At 45.0% G+C, this 20,077-nt stretch overlaps 1 protein-coding gene across 10 annotated transcripts in view; it reads right to left on the reverse strand.

Annotated features, from left to right (window-relative positions):
* Positions 1–20,077, reverse strand: part of DENND2A (DENN domain containing 2A) — a 123,463-nt gene that overhangs the window by 71,420 nt on the left and 31,966 nt on the right. For 6 of the 10 annotated variants that reach the window (XR_012432933.1, XR_012432934.1, XM_074036147.1 and 3 more), the window contains exons 1-2: positions 14,527–15,664; positions 233–360 (exon numbers count right to left, since the gene is read on the reverse strand). Coding sequence is in view for 8 of the 10 variants with exons in the window: in XM_074036147.1 (XP_073892248.1) it covers positions 233–360; positions 14,527–15,521 (1,123 nt within the window). In the remaining 2 variants the exon portion in view is untranslated. Of the gene's footprint in view, positions 1–232; positions 361–14,526; positions 15,666–18,804; positions 18,907–20,077 lie in introns of those variants that run through there. The other 4 variants (XM_015448139.4, XM_074036145.1, XM_045387423.3 and 1 more) reach the window with 2 other exon arrangements.

Genomic DNA, 20,077 nt, shown 5'->3' on the forward strand with positions numbered 1-20,077 from the left:
CTGCTACACTGCCTCCTTGGCCACGCATCACCAGCCAGTCTTCCCCCTCCAGCCCCAGAGTCTCTCACATATCCCGCGAGGCTCGCTCTCCCACCCCACCTGCCTGCTCTCTCATCCGAGTGCACAGGTGTCTTCGAGTGTCTGCATGTGTATTTCCAGCAGCCAGCCCCACTCTCCCTCCCCTTTCTCCGAGACAGATTCAGACCCACACACAGACGCTGTGGCCTCTTACCTAGAATGTCTTCATAGACGTTCTCCTCCGATAAAGTACGTGTCAGCCCCAGCTTAGTCTGCGCGTACCAGTCCACCCTGCTGCTCTCAGAGGAAGACTGCAGTAAATCTTCAAACTCATAGGACTTTCTGGAATGTGCAAGATGGGAGGAAAAAAAAAAGAATTTGAATCAAATTAGATTCAGAGAATATATTAATATGTCCCCTCACCCAAATTTTCCTTTTCTAGGAAAAATTATTACCGAAATCAACTTCTTTTATTTTATTTCATTCTTAGAAAAACTATTACCAAAATCAACTTCTTTTATTTTATTTCATTTTTTGAGACAGAGGCTTGCTCTGTCGCCCGGGCTGGAGTGCAGCGGCGCCATCTTGGCTCACTGCAACCTCTGCTTCCTGGGTTCAAGCAATTCTTCTGCCTCAGCCTCCCAAGTAGCTGGGACTATAGGCATGCACTGCCATGCCTGGCTAGTTTTTGTATTCTTAGTAGAGACGAAGTTTCACCATGTTGGCCAGGCTGGTCTCAGGTAATCTGCTGACCTCAGGTGATCTGCCCGCCTTGGCCTCTGCAAGTGTTGGGATTACAGGCGTGAGCCACTGTGCCCGGCCTGAAATCAACTTCTTTTATTGTAAAAGGTGTGAAAATCCATGAATAAGAGGTGTGGCTTTTATGTGCAAGAATGTTCATGCTATTATGCTAAGTGAAAATAATAAAGTATATGTAAAAAAATACAATCCCAACTTGTAAACAAACATATACATAGAAAATAAAAAAGGGGGCCAGGCGCAGTGGCTCACTCATATGGATAGAGACTGTCCATACTATTTTACAAATCACGACACTAAGTTTCAGCCCATTTATGTAGTTCATCCAAGACTAAAAGGCTTGTGAATAAAGATATGGAACAGTCCTTATTATAGTATAGATAGTCCCTGACTATCTTATTACAGTATAATCAGGGACTGTCTATGCCATAGGTACACAGCACCACGCCCTGCTAATTTTTGTACACTTTTGTAGAATGGGGTTTTGCCATGTTGCCTGGGTTGGTTTCAAACTCCTGACCTCAAGTGATCCTCCTGCCTGGGCCTCCCAAAATGCTGGGATTACAGGTTGGAGCCACTGTGCCCAACCCAAAATTACTACTCTTATCCCCCCTCCTTTTTTTTTTTGAGATGGATTCTCACACTGTTGCCCAGGCTGGAGTGCAGTGGCATGATCTGGGCTCACTGCAACCTCTGCCTCCTGGGTTCAACTGATTCTCCTGCCTCAGTCTCCTGAGGAGCTAGGATTACAGGCATGCACCACCATGTCTGGCTAATTTTTGTATTTTTAGCAGAGACAAGGTTTCACCATGTTGGCCAGGTTGGTCTTGAACTCCTGACCCCAGGTGATCCACCTGCCTCAGCCTCTCAAAGTGCTAAGATTACAGGGGTGAGCCACTGCACGCGGCCTCTTACACACATTTTATCTATCAGAAGACAGAGGCATAGAGAGATTAGATAAATTGCTCCAGGTACATTCGGAAAAAGTGGTGGAATCAGGGTCTGACTCCAGGAAGTCTGGCTGGAGACTGATGCTCTTAATGACACAAGGCATTATGTATGGAGAGCATTTATTTAAGTGAGGCACATCAGGAGGAAGCTGCATTCACAGGCTCCAAACTAAAACAGGCTGAATTTCAACAGTTTGTCGTTGGGAACCTGAACTAATTTTCCATGCAAAACTGCATTACACAGTGATAATCACATTACTGCATTACACAGTACTGTGCGATACCCAGGCAGACCCTCTATTTCCCTCACATAGTAAGTAATCTATGCTATGAGGAGATGCTATGAACCCTCACAGGGAAAAGGCGGACAGGAAAGGGCCATTTCACTGGGAGCCAGGCAGTTTCTCCCACTCTCAGGGCCAGGGTAGTAACCACCACCTACAGGTAAAGCCTTGACTGCCCAGAATTAGAGCATGACCCTGGCTGAGTTTGGCCTTTTCTTTGAGAGAGAGAAAGGGGCTGTAGCTGTGCCTTGCTTTGCCATGGTGAGAGCTCTATTTATTTTTAGAAACAGGGTCTCCCTCTGTTGCCCAGGCTGGAGTGCAGTGGTGCCACCATAGCTCACTGCAGCCTCAAACTACTGGGCTCAGGCAATCCTTGTCCCTCAGCTTCCTGAGTAGGTGAGACTGCAGTTGCATGCCACCATGACCGGCTAAGTTTTAATTTTTTGAGGAAATGGGGGTGTTGCTCTGCTGCCCAGGCTGGTCTCAAACTTATGGGCTCAAGCGATCCTCCTGTCTCAGCCTCCTTGTTGTCTGAGATTATAGTTCTGTTTTTATTTTTTAAAATCTCATTGGAAACAACATTTGTATAGGTCAAATTTCAAAATGATAAAGTACCTATGAAATAATGTCTGGATCTTTAAAATGTTTTCATAATAAGTACCCTAACAACAAAAGATATTTGTACGGGTTAAAGGCTCTCCAAATCTCAGCAGACTGCTTGCTTATTTAAAGCACATGCAACGCAGGCCGGGCACGGTGGCTCATGCCTGTAATTCCAGCACTTTGGGAGGCCAAGGCAGGCGGATCACTTGAGGTCAGGAGTTCATGACCAGCCTGGCCAACATGGTGAAACCTTGTCTCCACTAAAAATACAAAAATTAGCCGGGCATGGTGTTGTACCCCTGTAATTCCCGCTACTCAGAAGGCTGAGGCAGGAGAATCACTTGAACCCGGGAGGTGGAGGTTGCAGTGAGCTGAGATTGCGCCACTGCACTCTAGCCTGGGCGACAGAGAGAGACTCTGTCTCAAAAAATAAAGTACATACATACATACATACATACATAGGTAAAACTAAAGCACATGTAATGCAAGCGGGAATCCGGATTATGTGTTGGGGTTTGTTGGGATGGGATTAGCCTTTATCCCAGTGGTTACTGTCAGACACCTGGGATTTCAAGACATAGTTTGAATGTTTTGTATAATCTTTCTATATTTCCAAGAACACGATGCTAATATAAGAGTTTGGGCCAGACACAGTGGCTCATGCCTGTAATCCCGGCACTTTGGGAGGCTGAGTCAGGAGGATTGTTTGAGACCAGGAGTTCAAGGCCAGTCTGGGCAACAAAGTAAGATCCCATCTCTACAAAAAATAACAATTACAAAAATTAGCTGGGCGTGGTGGCATGTGCCTGAAGTCCCAACTACTTGGGAGGCTGAGGTGGGAGGATCCCTTGAGCCTAGAAGGTGAAGGTTGCAGTGAGCCGAGATCATGCCACTTGCACTCCAGCCTGGGTGAGAGAGTGAGACCTTGTTTCTGGAGAAAAAAAAAAAAAAGTCAGCCATGCTTTGCATTTGATTTCTGACACATAAAAGGTATCACTAGTCTAAACAGCATTAGAAAAGTCCAATTTGAAAACAATTAAAAACTCCCTTTAAAAAAATTAAGATGGGGGTAGGTGCAGTAGCTCACACCTATAATCCTAGCACTTTGGGAGGCCAAAGCAGGTGGACTGCTTGAGTTCAGGAGTTTCAGATCAGCTGGGCAACACAGCAAGACTCTGTCTCTATAAAAAATACAAAAATTCGCTGGGTGTGATGGGGCACACCTATAGCCTCAGTTACTTGGGAGGCTGAGGTGGGAGGATCCCTTGAGCCAGGGAGTGGGAGGATGCAGTGAGCCAAAAGCAAGCCATGCATTCCAGCCACTGCACTCTCACTCATTTTGAGACAGAGCGAGACCCTGTTTCAAAATAAAAGATGGTTATTCACATTGCAAAACTAATTTGCAAAACAATTCATCAAAAGGTTTCTCAAATAGCAGCTCTATTTCTTGTATTTAAGTGTTGGTTTTCAGGTGACTAATTCCTATGCAGTAAGTCTGAAAGGCAAACAAATTAACATGAGGTCCAGTACATTAGAAGATCAAGGAGAAGCCAGAAATCTTTACCTGCCCAGTTTCTAGAACTAGTGGGAAAATAGGATTCCAATTACAACATTGGATCTATCATTGTCATGTGTCGGTAACACATGCCAAAGCATTTAGAAAGTTAGCTCTTCCTAGCAGTTCTTTATTTTCTTTCTCTTTTCCTTCCTTCCTCCCTCCCTCCCTCCCTTTCTCTTTCTTCTTTCTTTCTTCTCTCTCTCTTTTCTCTTTCTTTCTCCCCTTCCTTCCTTCCTTCCTCTTTCTTTCTTTCCTCCCTCCCTCCCTCCCTTCCTTCCTTTCTCTTTCTTTCTTTCTCTCTCTCTCCTTCCTTCCTTCTCTTTCTTGCTTTCTTTTTCTCCTCTCCCTTCCCTTCCTTACCTTTCTTTATTTCATTCTTCCTCTCTCTTGCTTTTTCTTTCTCCTCCCTTCCCTTCCCTCCCCACCTCTCTCCTCCCCTCCCCCTTCCTTCCCCTCCCCTTTCTTTTCTTTTCTTTTTTTTTTTGTGACAGAGTTTCCCTATTGTCACCCAAGTTATTGTCACCTAGGCGCAATCTCGGCTCACTGCAGCCTCTGCACCCTGGGTTCAAGCAATTCTCCTGCCTCAGCCTCCCAAGTAGCTGAGATTACAGGTGGCTGCCACCACGTCCGGCTAATTTTTTTTTTTTTTTTTTTTGAGACGGAGTCTCACTCTGTCGCCCAGGCTGGAGTGCAGTGGCGCAATGTTGGCTCACCGAAAGGTCCACCTCCTCAGTTCACACCATTCTCCTACCTCAGCCTCTCCAGTAGCTGGGACTACAGGTGCCCGCCACCATGCCCAGCTAATTTTTTTTTAAATTTTATTTTTAGTAGACACAGGGTTTCACCGTGTTAGCCAGGATGGTCTCGATCTCCTGACCTTGTGATCTGCCCACCTTAGCCTCCCAAAGTGCTGGGATTACAGGCATGAGCCACCGTGCCCAGCTAATTTTTTGTTTTTAGTAGAGACGGGGTTTCGCCATGTTGGGGAGGCTGGTCTCAAACTCCTGACCTCAGGTGATCCGCGCCCTGCCTTTTTTTTTTTTTTTTTTTTTTTTGAGAGAGTCTGGCTCTGTGGCCCAGGCCGGAAGGCAGTGGGGTGATCTCGGCTCACTGCAACCTCTGCCTCCAGGGTTCAAGTAATTCTCCTGCCTCAGCCTCCTGTGTAGCTGGGATTACAAGCACCTGCCACCATGCCTGGCTAATTTTTGTATTTTTCATAGCGATGGGGGGGTTTCACCATGTTGGCCAGGCTGGTCTTGAACTCCTGGGCTCAAGCAACCCACCCACCTCAGCCCCCCAAAGTGCTCGGATTACAGGTGTGAGCCACCATGCCCGGACCACCTAGCATTATTTCTATAGCCTACATAAATGTCAGGGACATCAGTCCTCCCCTTCTGAGGTTCAGGTAGGTGATCAGGCTCCCTGAAGAGGAGAAAGGTGATCACACTCATCCTCCAACCGCTAAGCTAATTCTGTTCTGTACAATTTTTTTTTTTAACTTGAAAGTTTTAGTATCCTCATTTACACATTAACTTTGAGAGAAAGGAAACTGTGAAAGGTTAATGAATAACCACATCCAAACAGGCTTCTCTCTAATTTAAACATGTTCAGCATTCATTCCACATCCTGCCTGCATGTTTAATAAGTAAACATGCGAATCACATTGCATTGTGCTCAAAGTGGGTGACACAAAGGCGAGAGCTCCCTGCCTTTGGGGAGCCCACAGCCTGGGAAAGGGGTGTAACTTCCACTCAGCCTCACTTTACTTCCCAGGTCCTCAAATGATCATTTGGTATTTGGTACTTCTGAGTTTCAGAGATGCTAGAATGAGCTGGTTGTTCCAAAGAACTTTGCTGAAGGGCATTATAACCTATGCAATAGCCAAATTTCAGCAACCAATGCCAAACACTGTGATTCTGAGTCGTATTTTGAATGTTCTTCACGACTTCTCCATATTTTTGTAAATGAAATCCTAACTTAGAGCTCCTTCTGTTTGGACAATGCACAAGAATCTCAAAGCTGAACTCGTAATCCCATTGCTTCTCCCTGATGAGAACCAGCTCCTTGCCCAGTGTTGCCATCCAGAGGTTTAGGTCTTAAACCTGGAAATCAGACTCCCAGCATCCCTCCCACTTACTGCCTATGTCTAACTAGTTAACCCAAGTTTTACCTCCAAAGCATCTCTTGAACCCACCCACTTCTCTCAGTCCCTAAGGCAGCTACACCACAGGGTAACCATAAGACCTCACTGTTCCTCCCCATCGCCTCTCCCCATCTGCCCACTGGTGCCCACCCAGTCTCCAGGCTGCTGCTAGGATGGTCTCTTAAACATGCAAATCTTATTGTTTTTTTCTTTTTTCTGAGACGGAGTTTCACTCTTGTTGCCCAGGCTGGGGTGCAACAGCGTGATCTAGGCTTCCTGCAACCTCCGCCTGCTGGGTTCAGGCGATTCTCCTGCCTTAGCCTCCCAAGTAGCTGGGATTACAGGTGCCTGCCATCCATGCCCGGCTAAATTTTTGTATATTTACCCAAAACGAGGTTTCACCATGTAGGCCAGGCTGGTCTTGAACTCCTGGCCTCAGGTGATCCACCCCACTCAGACTCCCAAAATGTTGGGATTACAAGCGTGAGCCGCTGCGCCCAGCCTTAAACGTGCAAATCTGATCATCTCTCTCCCCTTCTTAAAAATGTTCCCGTTTTCCATTGCCCTTAGGTAATAGGCCCAAATCCATACTGTGTGTACAGGTCCAGAAGGCTTTCAGGCCTCACCCCAGACCCTTGCTGGCCCCTCGGGCCACACTCCTGCCTTGCAGTTCCTCTGACATGATGCAGTCTTTCAGGGCTTTCACCTATTAGTTCACTCAAACTGAACGCCCACTCCCCACCCTCCTGCTGGCCTGAGCATCACTTCCTCTTGATCCCGTCTGTTTCCCTGATAGGCTACACATCCCTACTGAATGTTCCCATGGCACCAGGATTCCTCACAGCGCTGACAGCAGTTATGATCACACCAGCTGTGTCCTTCTAACTATTACTGGTTTGCAAATCCTGTGAAGACAGAGTCTCTGTTTATCTTGCTCATTATTACATTCCTATGTCTTAACACTCAATAGGTATGTGGTAAATATTTGTTGGTTGAATAAATGAACGAATATTTTATTTTATTATTTAGTTAGTTGTGTTCTGTTGCCAGGCTGGAGTGCAATGGTGCATCTCAGCTCACTGCAACCTCTGCCTTCCGGTTCAAGTGATTCTCCTGCCTCAGCCTCTCAAGTAGCTGGGACTACAAGCGCGCGCCACCACACCTAGCTAATTTTTGTATTTTTAGTAGAGACGGGGTTTCACCATGTTGGTCAGGATGGTCTCCATCTCTTGAATTTGTCATCCACTTGCCTCAGCCTCCCAAAGTGCTGAGATTACAGGCGTGAGCTGAGATTACCGTCTGAGATTACCTTGCCGGGCCTATTTCATTTTTTGAGACGGAGTCTTGCTCTGTGCCCAGGCTAGAGTGCAGTTGCACGATTTCGGCTCATTGCAACCTCTGCTTCCTGGATTCATGTGATTCTCCTGCCTCAGCCTTCCAAATAGCTGGAATTGCAGGTGTGTGCCACCATGCCTGGCTAATTTTTGTATTTTTAGTAGAGACAGGGTTTCCCCACATTGGCCAGGCTGGTCTCAAACTCCCGACCTCAAGTGATCTGCCCACCTCGGCCTCCCAAAGTGCTGGGATTACAGGCGTGAGCCACCATGCCTGGCCCAGTGAATAAATATTTTAAAAGCTGGTTTTAAGTGCCACATTTACTGTTTATAATTTATCTCTACTTCAAGATTAAAAAAAAGCAGCTGTATTCTTGAGTTAATTTTTAGCAAATTGGTTTGAATCCATTTCCCCCAGGATTATTTTCATCTATGGATTAAAAAAGCTTGGCTACAGGTCAGGTGTGGTGGCTCATGCCTGTAATCCCAGCACTTTGGGAGGCTGAGGCAGGCGGATGACAAGGTCAAGAGATCGAGACCATCCTGACTATCATGGTGAAACCCCGTCTCTACTAAAAACACAAAAATTAGCTGGGCGTGGTGGCACGCGCTTGTAGTCCCAGCTACTTGAGAGGCCGAGGCAGGATAATCGCTTGAACCGGAAGGCAGAGGTTGCGGTGAGCTGAGATGCGCCATTGCACTCCAGCCTGGCGACAGAGCAGGTTTGAGTCTAGGAGTTCAAGACCAGCCTGCTGGGCAACATAGTAAAACCCTGCCTCTACGAAAGTACAAAAATTAGCTGGGTGTGGTGGCGTATGCCTGTGGTCACAACTACTCCTGAGGCAGAGGTACGAGAATCGCTTGGCCCAGGAGGTGGAGGTTGCAGTGAGTCAATACTGAACCACTGCACTCCAGCCTGGGTGACAAAGCAAGACCCTGCTAAAAAAAAAAAAAAAAAAAAAAAAAAAAAAACTTGGCTAGCCTGGCACCTAGCAACCATTTATTTATTTATTTTTATTTTTTTATTTAATTTTATTTTTTTTTTGAGACGGAGTCTCATTTTGTCGCCCAGGCTGGAGTGCAGTGGCGCGATCTTACCTCACTGCAAGCTCCACCTCCCGGGTTTGCACCATTCTCCTGCCTCAGCCTCCTGAGCAGCTGGGATTACAGGTGTGTGCCACCACGCCCAGCTAATTTTTGTATTTTTAGTAGAGACAGGGTTTCACCATGTTGGTCAGGCTGGTCTCGAACTCCTGACCTCGTGATCCACCCACCTCGGCCTTCCAAAGTGCTGGGATTACAGGCGTGAGCCACCACGCCCAGCCCCCTAGCAACCATTTAAAACATCATCCAGCTGGGTTGGAAACCAAGGATGCGCTGACTTCCATCATCCTCCTCCAGCTGCCAGAGTCTTTCTGCCTGTCTATCCTGAGTGGCCACAGGCAGCTCTTCCCCATGGCTCACCATACCCCAGGAAGGGCATTCCTACCCCCAGGTGCTCAGGGCAGGCGGCTAGGCAGAAGGAGGCTTCCGTTAGCTCTCAGCTTGCATTCTGTTATCAGGTAGCTCCTCCACTGTATACTAGGACCACTCACACGGTTTCTGCTTTTCTCTATCCTGGATTCAAACCCTAAATGTCAGAAGGAAAAACTATTTCTGTCCCCCATTGTGGCTAATATCCAACAATTTGCACCTTTCAATGAGAAATGACATGAAAATCACTCTTGTAATGGACAACAGCAACCTTGGAAGAGCAAGCACCATCTCTCTGTTTTCCAGTGCAGCTTCTATTGAAATTAATGGCTTTACTAAACCAAGTTTCTCAGAAGCTTCCAGAGTAGCTTTTGCTCTAAACATCAACTAAATCGAACAATGTCCTCCTTTGAAGACTTGAAACACTCAGTTTTTAGACGTGGTAATTCCGAGTTGTCTCAGGGACATCTTGCCGCCTGAGACGGACCACCGCTTGGCTGGTAAGTTAATTTTAACTGTTAAACTGGTGAGAGCCGAGGGCTGCTGCCCAGCCAGAGAGCTGTGGGGAATCCGTATCGGTCCCATAGAAGATGGAAATTATGGAATCAATAACAGCACAGTGTGATCTGGCAGCCATATAATGACTGAGGTTTCGTGTCCTCAAGAAGTTCTGAAAGTCTTACACTAAAGCCCCAAGGAAAGACCAAATCTATATGGTGCCAAAACAATCAGCTGAAAAGTTGAAATTTTGGTCAAGGCAGTTATTTGGTTTCATAAAGATCTACAAGCTGTCACATGACCAAGGTAAACAAAAATTTAAAAATCTGAATTCCAGTTAAGACATTTTGAGAATGTAGATACATGTGAACTCAGGATGCTGCTCACACTTAAAGAGTAGGAACTTTTCTTGTTATACGTTGGCCTTAAGGCATTCTTGCCAGAGCTATTAAATGTATGCCATAAAACACATAGAACCAAGTTAATGTTGCTGTAGGAACCTTATCTTTGGAATTTCCTGACATTTGAGGGTTTCTCATTTTCCATTTGAGGATTGAAGGCCTGAGTCCTTGCATTTAATTTCCTGGGGCTTTAGAGAAATGAAGAAAGAAGAGAGAAGACAGCAAATAGAGAGGGAGAGAGGAAAGGAGGGAAAAGGGAAGGAAAGAGAAGAGGAGAAAAGAAAAAAGAAGAGAGAGAAATGGGAAGAGAAAAAGAAAAATACGCTTTCTTAAACCGAGGCTCTGAAGCCACAGGTTTTACTCTTAAGGAGGTGAACTAATGGGCCTATGAAAATAAGCTGAGTACATTCTCTAAGGCACACACAGCCTGGCCATGAAATTCTAAACCCTCATAACCTCTAAATCCTTAATCATTTCTTTCTTCAACCTTGGTTTGGCTTTCCTCCCTCAGAGGGGGTGGTGCGTCTGCCAAATTCGTGGTACAGGCCTTTTTGTTTTTAAGAGATAGGACCACAGTAAAGAGCATACTTTATTTTTTTAAGAGTAGAAAGTGAACATCTTGCCCTAATCACCTCCATTGTACTATTTTAAACAAAATGAAAAACCCAAAGCCAAAATTGTTAAAACACAGCTGATGCAACCATATTCAAACTGGCCAAGAAAAATTTCATCTTTGGACTGAAATAAGTAACTTTAGCTGGTTATAAAGAAAATGCTGGAAGACTGAAAAGCACAGATGGTAGTTAAGAGAGAAAAGATAATGGGAATAACTGTTCCCCAGGTTGACTCGCCTGCCCAGTGATGACACAGATGAAGGATTCCAGTTTCCCAGAACCAACCTGTCCCTGGGGCTGTGGGGCCTCCTTGGAGGAACAGCCAGAAGGGGCGTGGAAGGGCTGCTGTGGGAAGCACTGGGCAGGAGCAGCAAAGTCATGGGAGTGCTCGGGGACCCTGGCTTTGGCAGTGGCTGGAGAAAGGATTTATTATTGGAGATGGATTCAGATTTTCTCAGAACATAAAGAAGGAAGCATCTAAGTTCTTCTCCAGACCTCACGTAACACTGACACTCAAACCTAGTAAAGGTAGTGCAATCATCCTGTATGTATTCTGTACAAAAAAAGATAGTGCAATAAAACCCAAGTATAGACCAGTCCAATTTATTTACTGATCCAAAAATCTTAAAATATTAGCAAATAAAATTCAGTAGTACATTAAAAGAATAATAAACCAGGCCCGAATGGGAGTTCATCCCCCACATTTAAGGATGGGTTAGTATTAAGATATAAATTCACTATGAATGGATCAGAGCAGAAGAATCATATGATCATCAGGAGTTTCTGAAAAGTACTTTAACAAAAATCTAATCTCTAATCCTAATTTTTAAAACTCTAAGTTAAAAAATAAATATAAAAGGACACTAACTTGATAATGTAAAAACATATCTCAAATAAGAGTGCCTGCAAGTGAAACTCTAGATGCATTACCATTAAAGTTAGGGGTGAAGTAGGGCTGCACACTGCTTTCAGCACTATGATTTAACACTGTTCGGAATTCTCAGCCAGTGCAATTTGGTAAGAAAATTAGGTATAAATTAAAAAGAAAAAGGTAAAATGATGATTCTTTTAGACAATATGGTTATATTCATAGAAAGCCCAAGAGAATCAACTGACAGATTATTAGAAATGATAAGAAATTTAAGATGTCTTAAAACATATATATATACACACACACACACAAAATAAGTAGTTTTCTTAAATACAAAGACCATATGAGAAAAAAGACTACATTAACCATTGCATTAAAAAGAGAAAAGACTTAGAAATAAACGTAGCAAATACACAGCATGCCAAATAATTATATATTAATAACAAAACCCCCCACATATTTTGTGTATGTGAAATTTGATAGTAATATTTAGAACATTCAGAAAAATACAGGCAGAAACGCTCAAGACATTTTTGGAAAAGGTGAATAATAAGTAAATAAACAAATAAGAGGTTTATAATTACTAAAAAGGAGAGAGACAAAACGATTATTATTTTTTGCATATGAAATGATGTTATATATAGGAAATCCAAGAGGATCAACTAATTATTAGCAACATTAATAAATTTCTATAAGCCCTGCTAGATATTAAAATATATTATGGGCTGGGCATGGGGTTCATGCCTGTAATCCCAGCACTTTGGGAGTCCAAGGCAGGAGATCACGTGAGGTCAGGGGTTCAAGACCAGCCTGGCCAACATGGTGAAACTCTGCCTCTACTAAAAATACAAAAAATTAGCCAGGCGTGGTGGTGTGCCCCTGTAATCTCAGCTATTTGGGAGGCTGAGGTGGGAGAATTGCTGGAACCCGGGAAGCAGAGGATGCAGTGAGCTGATATTGTGCCACCACACTCCAGCCTGGGTGATACAGCGAGACTCTATCTCAAAATAATAATAATAATAATAATACATTATGAATTTAAAATAAATAGTTTGGTACTGAAAAAGATATAGCCTGATTAATGAAACAGAATAGAGCCATAGAAAAATAAAACACTTAACACATATTGAAGAGGCTCTGTACTAAGTTTATGTTTACACATGTTAACTCATTCAATCTTCACAACAACTCTGTGAAGTGGTTACTATAATATAATTATCACCATTTTACAGGTAGGTAAAATGAGGCCAACACAAATTTAGTGGCTTGTCCAATGTCCCACAGCTAGTAAGTAGCAAAACTAGTAATACTATATGCTCCTTATCACAGCATTATTTGTAAACTGGGAATAACTTACATATATTTACACATATATATATACACATATATATGTAAATAAATTCTAGAATATGCAAGTTTTTTTCCCCCTTGAAGAGAACATAAGAAATTATGCTATTTACAGCCAAAAGAATCATCCTACATGACAGACCATGTTGAGTGGGGGGTGACAGGATTTAATTTATAGTTTATATTTTTAGAAGACTCCTCTAGCTGCTGAGGGAGGAATGTTCTGGGGGTGGGAGGTGAATCTAGGATGATTAAGATGGTAGCAGTGGAGGAGATATAGGCAGATTTGGGATAAATTAGGAGGGGGTATGTGGAAAAAGATAGGAATTGAAGATGACTTTTTAGGTTTGTGGCCTAACCAGTTAAACAAAGGGTGAAGCCATTTAGTAGGATGACAATTATTGTAAGAGGAGGTGGTTACTGGCAGCCTGGATGGAGAATTTAGGTTTGGACATGTTAAGTACGAATGACAAGACAACCAAATGAAGATCTGAGCAGGAGATGACTACACAAACCTTAAGCTGGGAGAGGGAGCTGGGGCTGAATGCCTCAATCTGGGAATCATAAACATGACATTGACATTGAAAGCCATGGGACTGGATGAGATCATTTAGGGAGTGAGTGTAGACGGAGAAGAAAAGTCTCAGGTCTGGCCCTGGGTTGAGGTGGGGATAGGTTCGGGGTGTGCTCTGACAGACAGGAAAAAAGAATGGAACTCAGAGGAGCCAGAGAAACAGGACTTCCAGGGACGTGGGTGACCCAGAAGCCAAATGAAGGAAGTGTTTCAAGATGGAGCGAGTCAACAGGTGTTCCTCGAATACTGAGAGGGGCCAATTAAGAAAAGAACAAAGAACTGGCAATTGGATTTAGCAAGATGGAGGTTACTGGTGGCCTTGGGACAGGGTACTTTCAGGAACAGGTTCCCAAAGCTCAATGGAGTGGGTCAGGAGAAAACAGGAGGTGAAATGATGAAAGGGAGTATGACAACTATCCTGAGGAGATTGCTCTAAAGCTGGTTTCTAGATTAGTGGGTATCAAACCAAGTAGCATGTTACAGAAATGGACTAGAGATTAAGTTGCACAATAGAAAAATTGTTTTCGAAGCACAGATTTTATTTTTAAGCATTAACATGCTTTATTATTTAATGTGTTATTTTAACATTATAAAATATTCACAGTGCGTGCATCCATATGTATAAATGAGGAAACTGAGGCTTCGAGAGGTTAAACAACTTGTTTAAGCTCACATAGATAGACACTGATCGGGCCAGTGTAGACTCCAGGCAGTGTGTTTCTAAAGCCCATACCAAGAAAAATTCAAGCACTGGTAGTTAGCAGGGACTACTAGGTTGTAGACTGCCAGGGTTAACATGAGTCCTTCATTTAACCCTTGGTTACTGTCCCAATTTCAAGTCCTTATTACATCTAAAGGGTAATTTTTAAAAGCAAATACTCTTCTTTTTTGAGGACTGAGAACAAACACAAAATACATGCATCATGTACCAAGTTTCCAGGTTAATTAACAAAGTATCTTAAGCTGTGAACCATCTGGACTACAAGATCCATCAGTTTAATAAAACAAATAATTCAGCTGAGAACAGACAGTTATGATGGGACATAAACCACTGAGAGAGCCAGGTGGCAACGCTCTGCCCTGCCACACCGGCACCTACCTGTGGTCTGCACTGGATTTCTGTCTCCCAGTCCACAGTCTTCTGTTCACAGAGGACGGCGGGGGAGAGGAGGGCAGAGGCGGGGGAGGTAGCGAGGGCAGAGGAGGCAGGTTTCTTTTCTCTTTCCTGAAGCCGATGCCAGGCTTCCCATCTTTGTCCCCTTCTCCGGCATGTTTGAACGTTCTCCGGGGTTTTGGCAGAGGGTTGATGAAGGGCTTTGTGGGGGAACCCTCCGAGCCCTTGTACACGTTCTCAAGGCTCCGGTCCCAGGGCCTTCTGCACGAGCCTTTCCTGTCCTCCACAGCCCCGGAGGCAGGCTCCCTGCCTTCCAGGTCGGAGGGGTGGACCCTCTGGCTGACTTCCGAGCCACTCCCGCCTCCCAGGTTCTCAGGAAGGGTGGGCCCCGCCTCTGCCTTTTCAGGTGGGCAGTGTGAGGAGTAACAAGTTCCTGGCAGCTGAGGATCCAGCGCTGCCGACCCATCCTTCAAAGCCTGCTCGAGTTTCTTGACCTGCTTCAGCACCGAGAGGTGATCGTTCTGAAAGCGTAGCTTGCCAAGTCTTGGCTCTCGGCCTCGGCTCCAGCTAGGATCCACTTCCCGGTCTGGCTGGCTTAGGTCTTGCCCCGGCTCTGGGTCCTGTCCCGCGACGTTCACTGCTCCTTTATTCCTCTGCTTCTCTGTGCTCTCTGTTCCTGGCCTCATTCCATTCTTAGCCTCTGTGACCTGAGTTCTCACCCCATCACTACTCCTCCTCTCCACCAGACAGGACGTCAGATAATCCCCCTGTGCATCTGCTCTCCTGCTGGGTGCAGGAGCGGGCACCTCTTTCTTCCCTTCCCATTCTGATATCTTGTCCTTTATGTTGAGGGACTTGTGCCGGGGTCCGGCTCTGGCAGATGAGCAAGGGTTCTGAATGCCTCCGAGCTGCTTCTTCCCAGCCCTGCTGGCTTCCGCAGCTGGGTCACTGATGATCATATCCAAGCTGAACATATCCATTCTCGACTCTAGCGTGAGGTTGCGGAGCCCTTCCGGGGGGCTCCTTCTGAAGCCCGACTCCTGATCAGTCTCTAGGAAAGGAATGGAGGACTTAAGCGATGCCTTCGAGGGTCTTTCTCAGTCCTTGGACCTTCCACCTTGACCCTGCACAAGAAAGACAAACACCAGGTGAGTGATTCTTATTGTTCTTGGCTGGTCACAGAGATTTGCTAGAACTTAGATATAAATGTTATATGAAAGTCACAAACCACAAACATTGAAATCCCTATTTAAAAAAAAAAAATCACTTTGTGGGCAGGGTGCGGTGGCTCGCGCCTGTAATCCCAGCACTTTGGGAGACTGAAGTGGGAGGATCACTTGATGCCAGGAGTTCAAAACCAGCCTGGGCAACATAACAAGACACCCATCTCTACAAAAATGTTTTTTAAACCATCAATTTGTGTTTTTCTTGGGGAGACAGCATGGTGAAATGAAGGAGCAATCAGGTTTTGGAGTCAAATAGGCTTGGGTTTAAATCCTAATTCAGCCACGTGACCTTAGGCAAGTTGTTTAAGTCCTCTAAACCTCAGTTTCCACCTCTGTAAAATGAAGATAATAATAATATAGGCCAGGCATTGTGGCTCATGCCTGTAATCCCAGCACTTTGGGAGGCCCAGGCAGGTGGATCACGAGGTCAGGAGTTTGAGACCAGCCTGGCTAACACGGTGAAACCCCATCTCTACTAAAAATACGAACATTAGCCGAGTGTGGTGGCAGGCCCTGTAATCCCAGCTACTCACTTAGGAGATTGAGGCAGGAGAATTGCTGGAACCCAGGAGGCAGAGATTGCAGTAAGCTGAGATTATACCACTGCACTCCAGCCTGGGCGACAGAGTGAGACTGTCTTAAAAATAAAAATAAAAATAAAATAGTAATTTCATGAGGTAAAAGATTACATACGCTGTTTTTCCTGCTTTTTGTATCTGCAGGCAGTTCTTTGCAATGACTATTTAAAAACTAAAACATCATCACACGTCATGAAGTTTGTGCTACCCCTGAACTTGACAAATTGTCTGATTCAAGTGGGCAAAGCCACAATGACTGGGTGCATCTGAACAGAGCCTCCTCGGGAATGGAGCCTCACTAGAGTGAGCTCTCCACGAGCCTTGCCACCAGAACAGGGATTGTTTTGTTATTTTGGCCTGTTGTGGCCAACTCTGCACCCCTAGCACCCAGAACAATGCCCAGGAGAGTTGGTGGTCAATAAATATCTGGTGCATGAATGAATGCGTGAATAAAGAGGCAGATTCAGACTTCACACTTGGCCTAGAAATGCACTGTCTAATAGAGTGGCCACCAGCCACACGTGACTATTTAACCTTAAATCCAATGAAATTCAAGCTTCAGTTCCTCAGTTACACCTGCTACATGTCAAGGACTCAGAAGCGCCACGTGGCTGATGGCTACTGTACTGGATGGGGAAGAAGAATATTTCCATCACTGAAGAAAGTTCTGGTCTAGAACGTATATGTAATGATATATGCTTCCAAATGTAATTTTAGGAGATTAGGTAATGCCATGAAGATATTAAAAATCATTTTGAAAGGAAAACATTTTTAGATTAGTCTAACAAAAATGAGAGTATTTGTGTTTTCCAATGCAAACATTCTTCCACCAGCAAAGACTGGGCACAGTGACTTTAGATGTGCCGACACTAGCTAACACCTCCTGCTGCCCATTTTCTGAATGTATAGATCTGACCGCATGGAAATTCTGAAACTCCAGTTAAGGTTCACTGTGAGGGATGAATAAATAGCAATTTCATGCATCCTGTTACTATTCAGCTTTCTATTCCAAAGGTTGTTTGTGTAAAGATCTCTTCCTCAATGGAGACATTAGCACATAAATTGCGCCACAGTTCTTGGTTGCACGGCATAAATTAGAAACTTGTGAAAATGCAAACACATTTTTTGGCAAACACATTTTCCTATTTTAAATATGGCTATCAAGGCAGAATTCCTTATTTAAATAAACAATTAGGGTTCAAAACAGTGTGTTTACAAAGAGAAAATATTTTTAAATTGTTCCGTCACCACTGGGGACATTAGCATGGATTCAGATTTTAGTCAGAATCAGTGTGTTATTTCACTGAGGGTTCAAAAGGCAGAAGTGATAGTCCTTGCTCTCACAGTGCTAGAGGCAAGATGGAGAGAGAGACAGACACACACATTAAAAACACAACAATCCAGGTTAGTGCCTGTATGGGGATGACTGATGATCTACAACATGGTTATTAATGTCCTATGTGCTGTGAGGCACTATTGCCTAGTAGCTAAACACATGGGCTTTGGAATTGAGGGACTTGAGTCTTGAATCCTAAGTTTTTCATCTTCCTTCTGCAGACTGAAACCTTATGAGTCAGAGGCCACATTTATGTTGTTTACTGTGTCTGGTGCATAGCAACTAGTCAACAAATATTTATTCAATGAATGAATGAATTCATGAGTTAACATGTAATATGCCCAAAGTACAGCATACATTCTAAATCTCGGTATCAACAAATGGAAACTATTATTATTGTAAGTATCATAGTTATTGTCTAAGAGCCCAAACACATGGAGTGACGTCACAATCATGGAAACTCTGTCTGAAAACTCGAGAGGAACGAAGGATGGCTTGCTGCAAGCTCACACTGGATTTACAAAACTCATGCAACAGAGGCAAGGATGCCGCAACCGCCCTACGAGTCCCCAGGGACAGAGTTCCTGCTCCACGTGGTTGCCAGCCCAAGAGTTTCTAGAGTTCCTGTTTCCAGGATTCTCCCGTCCCGTAAGGGGTTCCAGCCTGGGGCGCAGAGCTGAGAACCCCTCAGTGGCTGCCAACTGCTTTATGGAATGTGAGAGGATCGGAGAAAGGGCTCCATCTGGGGAGAAGGAAACAAGCACACTGATATTAGATGGGAAAACTGACTGTGGACAGGTACAGCTGCAAAGACTTAGGACTCAAACATACTTAAAATACCTGAACATCCTAGTAGTTAGAAAAATACACCTGGAATTGGAACGCATCATGGGGACAGGGCTAAAGTTGCCGGGGGATCATCCTCTCCACACACCGGCCATTAGGCAGACTCTCTCTTGACCACTTTGGCCTGAAGCCTTAAATGAGTGCAGTGCATGGAGACGGTCTGCAGGAGTCTCATTAGAATGACCTGGAAAAGAGCTCCTTAGCTCAAGGAAGTAGAATCGGTGAAGAAGGAAAGGTGGTAGGAGAGTAAGAAGCTGGGCCAGCGTAGTGTTCTTACTTGTCGGCCAATTTGTAGCTCAGGTTTTCAGTCTGGCTGTGGCTGCCCTTGGCCGGCCTGCACACTATCATCATGTCAGCACCGAGGGGAGCTCCAGGTCGCCTGGGGGGATAGGGATGCACACCCAGTGAGCCACGACAGCAGGGCCTCCCTCAGAGGGCAGTAAATCTAGGCCCACACTCCAAACTATTTATCCCTGGTAGGTTCCACCCAGGAGCAGGGGGTGGAAAGAACACACAATTTGGAATCTCCGGCCTAGCAGGTAGAGCAAGGGTGCAATCTTGAGGTCCACCCGGATTCAGAACTCATGCCACCCTCTTTGTATATATCTTTTTTGCTCATTTGTTTGTTTTTTGGAGACAGGGTCTGGCTCTGTTGCCCAGGCTGGAATGCAGTGGCATGCTCTCAGCTCACCACAACCTCTGCTGCCTGGGCTCAAGTGATTCTCATGCCGCAGCCTCCCCAGTAGCTGGGATTACAGGTGTGCATCACCACCCTTAGATAATGTTTGTATTTTTAGTAGAGATGGTTTTTCACCTTGTTGGCCAGGCTGGTCTTGAACTCCTGGCCTCAAGTGATCCGCCCGCCTCAGCCTCCTTAAGTACTGGGATTACAGGCGTGAGCCACTGCGCCTGGCCATCTTTGTATATATCTTTTAGTTAAGTTCACCAAAAATTTTAAGAATACATACAAACTTAGAAAGCAAAACATAAACAACAACAAGACCCAATGCTTTTTCAGGCTCTCTAAGAACCACTGTGATGAGCTAATAGTCCCCAAAGAAGAAAGTAGTTGCCCTTTTATTTGACACAAGACATCAACCACACACCAAAGTGGAACTGTCTCCACAGGGATACTCTAGCCTTCTGCGAACCCTGACACTGGGTGTAAACCCACACTGCCCTTGTCTGCAGAGCCCCGCATGGGGAGCCCCTCCCAGCTCCTCCAAACTGAGGAGGAAGAAACACCCAGTCATGAGGTCATCTGTCTGGTCTGAGGAACACCAGGAGATGATCTTGACAAGCCCAGGAATCCCACTGAGTTCCTTAAACCCCCCAAATAGCAAGGCCTGTGTGGACACCAAGGCAGCAGCCTCAGCTCAGAAGTAGCAGTCGAAGACTCTGGTGCCTGACCCCCATATAAACTGAAGTAACTGATTAAACTTCATTGCTTCATAGCAAGTCCCTCCAGAACTCTGTGGGAAGAAGTGTCTCCCAACACGAGCATAAATGGACATGGCTCAGGTGAAGGTGCTGGCAAGATGAGGCCCATC

The sequence above is a fragment of the Macaca fascicularis genome, chromosome 3 (genome assembly GCF_037993035.2).
Source record: "Macaca fascicularis isolate 582-1 chromosome 3, T2T-MFA8v1.1".
Classification (NCBI taxonomy): domain Eukaryota; kingdom Metazoa; phylum Chordata; class Mammalia; order Primates; family Cercopithecidae; genus Macaca; species Macaca fascicularis.